The sequence below is a fragment of the Orycteropus afer genome, unplaced genomic scaffold, assembly GCF_000298275.1.
Source record: "Orycteropus afer afer isolate SDZICR_OR568_19922 unplaced genomic scaffold, OryAfe1.0 scaffold00125, whole genome shotgun sequence".
NCBI lineage: Eukaryota > Metazoa > Chordata > Mammalia > Tubulidentata > Orycteropodidae > Orycteropus > Orycteropus afer.
In genome coordinates this window covers 4,016,478-4,025,946 of record NW_006921712.1, presented here as the reverse complement: position 1 = coordinate 4,025,946, position 9,469 = coordinate 4,016,478, and the positions used below count along the sequence as shown (strand labels likewise).

Below are 9,469 nucleotides of genomic sequence, written 5' to 3'. Positions count from 1 at the left end.
TGGTTAGCAGTCAAATGCCTTAGGCACTATGCTACCAGAGCTCCCTTAGTCATTTAAAACCAGCTCTGAAATCTAGACTAACGTAACTACTGAAAACCTACTTTACTTTGTCAAATGAGTAATATAAGATAAAATTTTAAATTCTAATTTTAAGTTAGATTCCTTGATAAAAAATCTTAAAAGACAAGTTAAATGACCTTACAGTCACATCAGGACAGGTGAACTCTTCAAGGCAAGTATTTATTTTTTCATACAGGTGGGGCATTAATCCTTGGCAATGTTGTTATACCATTTTGCCACTAGATGACACTGTTGTACATGTGTTTTTTTATTTTCACAGAACACAAATCGTAACTTCCTTAGGCCAATTCTTTCCAACAAAAAATCAAATTTTGAATTTGAATGGGAACACAACATATTAAAGTGTTAACAGAAAGACTAGACACTGACAGCCACATTCACCATGTGGGCATTTCTAATAGGAAGTCAGTCACTTCAAGTGTAAGTACATGTTGCTTAATGGCCACAATAATCTGTGAAATAAGACATTATGTAATTTGGACGTTGTGTGAACACCATATTATATACATGGTAAACAGACATGTCTAAATTGCAAGCAACAGCATTCAATGACTTTTGTGTCATTCAATAATCTTTTATTTCACTTCCAAATTGATAACTTCACCTTTGTTTCTTGCTGCTATCACTAGCACTGATTTTGTGTTTGGGATCCATGATGCACTTCACAGTAATATTTCTGAAAGAAAATGAAACAGAGATAACACTACAATACTCAAAAGACACATGATACACAAGATTAGATGCTGCTACCTAGAGTCGAAGCATACACTGTTACACGGTTAACTTTTTATTTGTAAGGTAGGAGAAAGTTCACATTAAACTAGCAATGGAAAGTATAGTACATATATAAGCCAGTAACGTAAGTATTTATTATGACTATTAAAACATATTATTATAGGTTATAGATGTACCATCCCATTATATACTTGGCATCACAATCACCTTCTATACAAAGACATGAGATACACAGGTTGTGTGTAAGAAGCTGTTAGTTCATCACATCTGGTTATGTCCATCTGTTTATATCCACTATGCCCTATTCTCTGATTGAGATCTCTGACCTCTATTATAACCTAATGGGACCAGAGATGTATATGCAGTTGGGCACTGCCCGAACGGACATCATGCAGTGTATGTATGAATATATTCCAAAGCTGTCCTCCCTCCTACTCGATGCCTTGCAATGATCTGATCCCAAAGATTCCTTCCTTAATGCTAAAAACAGTCCCACTTGGTTAGGCTTACAAGAATAAACCATGACAGTCAAAGAAAAATCAGCTCCAAAAGGTGAGATCAAGGTTTTAAAAATACTTTGCAGCTACTTCAAAATTAATACTAATGAAACACAAAGTTAGCATTTCACTTAGAAACAGGATCAGACAAACAAAAAACATTCATTCACTACCTCATCTTTTAAAAATTCTTTGCTCAAGGAACTTCATGTAACCACATGTGCCATTATTCAGGTCGGCACTATTAAGAGTCATCTGGTTCCTGAAACAACTACTGCTGCTTCTTCAGGAGTACTTGACCATTGGTCCTTTCAGGCTGACTGTTTTTTGCTTCTGGTTGTGCAAAGTTCCAATCCACTGGACTGAGCAGTTGTTGAGTCTTCTTATTGGTCCAATATGGATTAATTATTAGTGTAAGGAGGGCCAATCCAGTAAGGAAGAGCAAAAAATGAGGCAGATAAAGACTGTTGATCAAACCATCCCAGTGCCAAAAACATACCCACCACATGTGGTAGGTTAAAATCATGCGGCAATGAAACATGTGAATCATTAGCCACTGATTTAGCTTCCAAAATAGAGAATCCGACCATCCGGCCTAGAGGGGAGACAAAATAAATACAGAATTCAGTACAAAACTGCCAAAACTTTTTTTTTTTTTAATTGTGATAAATATACATGTAACCAAGCATTTCCCATTTCAACATTCTTCACATGTGCAGTTCAGTGACATTATCTCATGTTGTTCAACCATCACCCTATCTGTTCCTCTATTTTTCCATTGTCAAAACTCGTAACATTTAAAAAAGATTTTAACTACCATAATTCATTGAATGTAACATGTCCATCTAAAAGCACAGAATTTTCTTGCCAAGGCTTTCCTTTCACTGGGACTGTGACATTCTAGTAAATCCCACTCCTGATGCTAACTACAAAGATGATAACATAAATCAAATTCTCACTTTTCACTTCTGTGACACCAGCTGCAACATGCAGTTCTCTGACTACATGTAGGAGGCACTCAGAGCTAGGTCAGATCTCACAAGTTAAAAGGACACCATTCTTCAAATTGCCAGTCAGATGCCAGCCACAAGTTGGGACTTTCCTCTGTACTCCCTCCTTTCTGACCCACTGGCTCCTACTATTCCTTTGGGTTTGATAATTCACTTGAACAACACAGAGCTCACAGAAAGCACTATATTTATGATTACAGATTTACTGTAGGAAAAAGGATACAAATGAAGAGATAGAGAGGCATAGGACGAGGTCTGGGAAGGTTCTGATGCGGCGCTTCCATGTCTCAAAAAGGGAAGTACTACATTCTCAGGTACATATTGTCTTTCACCAACCAGGAAGTGCATGGTGCTTCTCATCACAGTTTTTATTGGGAGTCTCACTCCCTAATACAAGGAGCTCTGGTGGTGCAATGGTTAAAAGCATTTAGCTGCTAACAGCTGTTTGAATCCACCAGCCACTCTGTGAGAGCAAGATGTGGCAGTCTGCTTCTGTAACAATTTACAGCCTTGGAAACCCTAAGGGACAATTCCACTCTGTCCTACAGGTCGCTGAGTTAGAATCGACTTGCTGGCAGTGGCAGTGGAATTTCATAACATAAACTCCAGTCCTTCTTCCCTGAGGTCAGGTGGTATCATGAGGTTATCTTTCTGGCCTGACCAGCCACTCTTCCTTGAGTTCCATCAATATCACCATGCGATCGTGAAGTATTACATGTGGGTCTTTTTAGCCTATCCAGTTCCCACCTAAGTCAATTCATCACATCACCTAACCTCTTAGTTAGGTATGGGCTGAAGTCCTTATGGAAGACACTTAAAATTCCAGGGTTCTATGGGGTCACTTCTCAGGAACCAAGGATAAAGACCAAGTCATTTTAGGTAAAGCTAAATTTTTTATCATACAGAGGCTTACATCTGAAAGAAGACCATCATTTCTGTTTTAGAGTATGTGTATTAATCGATGGCTTGAGACTTGCTTGCTATTCACTTATTCATTTTGCTCTTCTTGATTTTTGCTCCCTAGTTGGGTCAATATATTTTTTTACTGTGAGTTTTCACATAATGAGTAAACAAGCAATGTTCATTTGTTTACTGAAAGGGGAGGACATGTACAAGTCCTGTTACACCCAGTTCCCATACGGTGACTCTGGAAAAAGAGATGTTTAAGATGAGATACACTTCCTGCCTGCTCTCCTCCCCCCACCCCAGTGGCCCTTGGATACAAGCCAAAATGAACTTGCCTTAAAAATTCTTGTAAATTTGTATTAAAACTAATTTCCAGAATCATAACTACAATGGAATAGAAAACATGAAGCTGCTTCAGCTACAAATAACTCAGTGGAGACACGAAGACAGGGACCTAACATTGTACTAGACAGTACAGTTCAAACCAGTTAGTTTCCAACACAATACTCTCCCTCTAATTTCCTCACTCTGCCCAAACTCAAGCTGCGAAGATCTCCTTCAACAGTTCTACGTTATAGCATGTCATTTTCTAGGATGGGGATACTTTCTTGCATTTAGAGAAGGAAATGTTAAGTCTTTTAGGTAGTTAGGAATAAAAGGGACACTGGGAAGTAATGACTTTCTTAAGATCAAGCAAGGTAAAGCTAAGGGCTACTAGGTGGGATGAACCACCATACTCCTCCCAAATCATCTCTGCATTTTGTTCAATTTAACAAATTCTGGTCTTCATTTAAAGGAGCTCTGGTGGTGTAGTGGTTAAGGCATTAGGCTGCTAACCAAAAGGTCAGCAGTTGGAACTCACCAGACGCTCTATGGAGGAAAGATGAGACAGTCTGCTTTTACAAAGATTTATAGCCTTGGAAACCTAATGGGGGTCACTATAAGTTGGAATCGACTCAATGGCAGTAAGTTTGGTGTTTTGTTTTGCTTTTTGGTCTTCATTTAGGAGCGCTGGAGCACAGTGGTTAAAGCATTAGGTTGTTAACCAAAAGGTTGGTGGTTCAAACCCACCAGCAGTGCCACAGGTGAAAGATGAGGCAGTCTGCTTCTATAAAGATTTACAGCCTTGGACACCCTATGGGGAAGTTCAACTCTCCTATATGGTCGCTATGAGTCTCACTGACTTAAAGGCAGTGGATTTGGTTTTGGTTTGGTCATTTCATTTGTTTTTGTGTGCCATGGAGTTAGACCCGACTCACAGCAACCCCTCCTTGGGTTTCCGAGGTGGTATCACTATGGAAGTAGATTGCCCAATCTTCCTTCCGAGGAGTGGCTGATGGGTTTGAACCGCCAGCCTTCTGGTTAGCAGTCAAGTGCCTTAGGCACTATGCTACCAGAGCTCCTTCATTTCATTTAATCATTCCCTAAACATTCATAAGAATTCTTTTCCATTATTTTCCCCACTTACTAAGTCTCCTTAAACTGTTCATATTCACAATAGAAACATTAATTTTTACGTATCTAATGACATGAAGTTTTAGAAACTCAAAGCTTATAAAGTTCTTTAGTCTTACTCAGGCACTCCAATTTTTATATTCAGATGTTACTAAGTGTTTTGAGAAAAGGTAGGATACAGTAACAAAATTTGCAACATAATATATGCAAAGATTTTTATGCTTTGTGTATTTTTAGCTCTGAATTTCAACAGTTAGTACTCACGTTACATATGTAAAAATATTTATATAAATTGATGGTGTTTTACAGCATCTCATTTGTGTTATGGATTAGTGATTTTGTGGATGAATTATGTTTAGATGTTTGGGACCCAAGTAATTAATTTATTATATTTCTACATAACACTTCAGAATCAATCTGAGAAAGAAATAATAAGCTACTTGCATTTGAAGTATAAACCCATGTTAAATTAGTAGTGATTTTATGTTCTGATTTACATTTAGTATCTTATCAATTTAGAGCTTGATGGTGGGTGGATTCTTTGGATTCAGATGTTCAACCAGGCAAGAATTTGACAGCTTTATTAAAAGCTTGAAAGGATTTCAGTATTTTAGACACAATTGTTACTTATAACACTTAGTATCTGAGCTAGAGCAAGAAATAAAACTATCTAGAAATGCAGACTCAGCTATATTAATTTTTTGGTGGGTTTTTGTTTTGGTTCAACAATGGGTTCAAACACAACAATGGTTGTGAGGATGGTGTACGACTGGGCAATGTTTCATTCTGTTGTACAAAGAATTGTGAGTCAGACCTGACTCCACATCACCTAATAACAACTACTACAGTCTCTGTAGCACTGTTGGCTTTAGAAAGTTAATTAACATAATTACTGGGGTAAGGCACAATGACTTGGATAACCTTCTTCCACTCTGTACAAACAGCATCCTAATAACTTTAGAGAATATGCTATCCCAAAATAAGGTCTCTAACTTTAGGAGTAATTACACTACCTGGAGTCTGTCTTCTTCCACAAAGGTCGTGGGGGTCTAAAAGGAGGCCCACCCTCATCATCACACCTCATGGAAGAATGCAGGTAACAACTCCATCGGTCTCTGCTTCCTTCTACTCTGACTCTACTAGTCCAGCAGGAGGTCCTACCTCCACATTTGGCTCTAAAAGAGCACACAGGAAGTCTGGAGAAACCTACATATAGCTATTCAACACTGACTACCCTTGAGGAGTGTAAGAGAAGTAAGAAAGATTTCTGTTCCTTTTTTTTTCCCCCTTAAAGAACTTCCTGCAAAATAACCTATTTTCTCAAAACAAATTATCCAAAATATGTCACTTTTCTTAGTTTTAGTTTTGAATCATTATTGACAGTGATGGGTTCACATTTATTTAGCACATTAATGAGGTACCAAAGCGTCTTTTCTCCAGTATGAACTGCTTCATACCACAGCTGACTGTAAAAATGCTTGCTACTGTGTTCAGTGCCAGAGTCCCCAAATCCTCAAGAAGGTTCCACTTTTATGGTAAGGGCACTTACAAAGAGAAAACTGGAAAACTGTGATATGAGCTACAATCAGACATGTGCACAAGATAGTTACAGGAGTACAGGTCACTGCATCTTATCTAAAATGATCCCTACACATACTAGGAGCTTTAAATAGCACTCTTTTTTTTTCCCTCCAGCACAGAAATTCAAAGGACAGCTGGGCCAATGAAGTGATCCTTTCAATCCATTAATGGTTTCCAATTATGCTTCTTCCCTGCATAAGGTTTACCTAAATCACTTCTGCCCTCAAGCACCTCACACCATCCCCTTAAGCACACATTCATGATGCTCTTCTCCAGGTTCTTGTCTAACTTGTTGCTCATATAGTTAGCTCTTTTTTTTTTTTCTTCATGGTCATGCTATAATAAAGCTTTATACTGGTAATGACATTTGCTAAACAAAGCCTCATTTTGTTCCTCCGCAGGCCACATAGGTTTCCATAGGGGACCCCATGACACTCTGCACACAGATTATGGTATTACCTCCTTGTATTCTAGTACTACACTGAAACGGCCCTGGGGGATAGTACCAGTGCTTTTTTCAGGTCCTAGCACATGGTATAGAAGATAAGGCATTTGGTTGCTAACCAGAAGGTGAGAGGCTCAAACCCACCAGCTGTTTTGTGGGAAGAAGATGGGACAATCTACTTCTATAAAGATTTACCACGTTGGAAACCAAGTGCAGATTGGTATGACTGGGAATCGACTCAATGGAAGTGAGTGAGTAAGCACAGTGCCTGATACATGACAGGTATTCAGTAAATGTTTGTTATATATGACTCCAAACTAAACATAACTCATTGCCATTGAGTAAATTCTGACTCACAGTGACCCCCACTGGGTTACCAAGGCTATAAATTTTTATGGAAGCAGACTGCTACATCTTTCTTGTGCAGATGGCTTGTGGGTCTGAACCACCAACCTTCTGGTTAGCAGCCAAATGCCTTAACCACTACACTACCAGAGCTCCTTTATATAAGAATACACTGTACCATTTACATTGTCAATTCACTTTTAATGTGCAAAGGCAGGAATGATAAGCTGTAATTTTATTTCCTCTCAAAGCTTACCACAGTGTTCTATACACAAGAAATACTAAACAATATAACCACTTTGTTGTGACTACATTAAAAATTAACAACAAAAAAAGTATTTCTTGGAGTGGAATCTATATAGGAGATCTTGGATAGAGTGGGACACAATGTGGAACAACAAGCAAAATCACTAAAAAAAAAAAAGGGACCAGGTTTGCTGGTCTGGTAGAGCCAGGTGGATCCCCTGAGACTATGGCCCCTAGATGCCCTCTTCAGGACTGGAATTGAACCCATTCCTGTGGCTTCCAGCCAAATAAAAGACAGGCATATGAGTTGAACATTTACATTAGGTAGACACACTCTTTGGAGAAGTCAATCATGGGAGAATAGAAAGGCTGCGTATGCACAGAGACAGCTTGGGGGGCAGGAGTGCATGAGAAGAAAGGACACAGGGAAGAGGTAACTATGGGCAGGAAGTGGGAAGAGAGCTACTATACTGTTGGAAATTGCAGTCAATGTTATGAGACAAAGTGTATGTGAACTGTTATATGGAAAATGAATCTGCTCTGTAAACTTTCACCCAAACCACAATAAAAATTAAAAACAAAAAAAAAGTATTTTAAGTTTCATATAAAATATCCCATGAACAAAATAATGTATTATATAAAAGGTGGCAAAAATCTACATCACAAAAATATCTTTCTTAAAAAAGAGTTTACCATGGAGAGTATTTTAGTATCATAATGAGAATAAAGATTGCATATGAAAGATATACATTTTTAAAAAATCGTCTTAGGAGCAAACAATAAGTAAATGTCACCAAACATATTGAGCAAATAGCTATTCTGGTCCCCAATTCTTCCAATCACTAGTAAAACAGCCTTAATAAAAAACAAAGGAAAAAAAGAGATGTATGTATTCCTATATATTACTTAAGACTTTTTTTTTAACAAAAAAAAAAAAAACATTAGAAAGAAAGAAAAATCATGTTTTCTAGGGCTTACAAACACAACTATTAAATTACAAGATCCACTGAGTTTCCCTTTATGGAGCTTTACAAAGCCTAAAGATTTGTTTAAAATAAGTAAAATGGAGTTCAATCAAATTGTGTTCATTAGTGAATCTGTATGCTATAATTTAGTCTGCTGATGAAATTACAGCATGGTCCACAATGAAATTCTAATCATTCACACAGACATTAAATGAATACTCAGCTCTTCAACTTCTGCTGACAACTTCAAAAATAGCAAATGAACCCTATATTTTATAAGAAATACTTACCTTTAAGAGCATCCAGGAGATGCAAGTGAAGGGAGTGCTCATCTCCAAGAGCAATGTGATCATAGCTAGATAGTGGCCAGCTTTGAGATTGATCAATGAACCAAGAAATCCAAGAAAGGCAAAGAGATGGTGGACAACCAAAAACAAATCAAACGTCCAGAAAAAAAAGTTGGACAGGTGAACAGCTACATTTTCAAAGAAAAAGAATCCAGTTGCTGTTGCAACATTAAACCAGCACCAGTTCTGCTGGTTATGTGCTTTATCAGCATGAAGAACAGGGTCTACCAGCAAAGCCCACAGACCCGCAACAGTACTCTGAACACCAAAGACGGCACGAGTGGCTGCAAGGTTCCAGAAAACCTTTTCTTTGGCCACTAAAGAGCGATAAGTGGCATTCAAAGAAGAAGACAGCTGGTGGCAAACAACAAAGACACCCAGGTAAAAGAAAAAACCAGCTACTGCTAGTGTTAATCGAATTTTCCATGAAGCATAGTCCAAATCAAAAATGCTCTCAGATGTGGCTCCATCGCTTTCAAGATTCATTATCCCAAATTTTTAGCAAAAGTGTCTTGGGGTAAATGGAAAACTTCCAAGCCTTATACTGGGTCTTATCCAAGAAAATGAAGTCAAGGAAATTGTTTCTATGATCTTCATTCATTTGTCTTCAATCTGAAGAAAGAAAAGAAAATTTACTTCATGATGAGTAACAGAAGCAGAAGAGGCAGGAATGTTACTAACACATCACTATCTCAGTACCAAAAAATCATTATAATAAAAATACAAAGTTGGTAGGTGCCATCAAGTTGATTTTGACTCACACTGACAACATGTGACAGAGCAGAACTGCCCCATAGGGTTTTCTAGGCTGTAATCTTTATGAGAACAGATCAGCAGGTATTTCTCCTGCAAAGCT

At 38.0% G+C, this 9,469-nt stretch overlaps 1 protein-coding gene across 1 annotated transcript; it reads right to left on the bottom strand.

Annotated features, from left to right (window-relative positions):
• Positions 1-1,584: 1,584 nt before the first annotated feature.
• On the bottom strand, positions 1,585-9,099 carry CLN8 (CLN8 transmembrane ER and ERGIC protein). Its single transcript, XM_007944434.1, has 2 exons — positions 8,557-9,099; positions 1,585-1,908 (listed from the first exon to the last, which is right to left on the bottom strand). Exons 1-2 carry the CDS (start codon positions 9,097-9,099, stop codon positions 1,585-1,587), a joined length of 867 nt encoding a protein of 288 aa, XP_007942625.1.
• Positions 9,100-9,469: the final 370 nt, after the last annotated feature.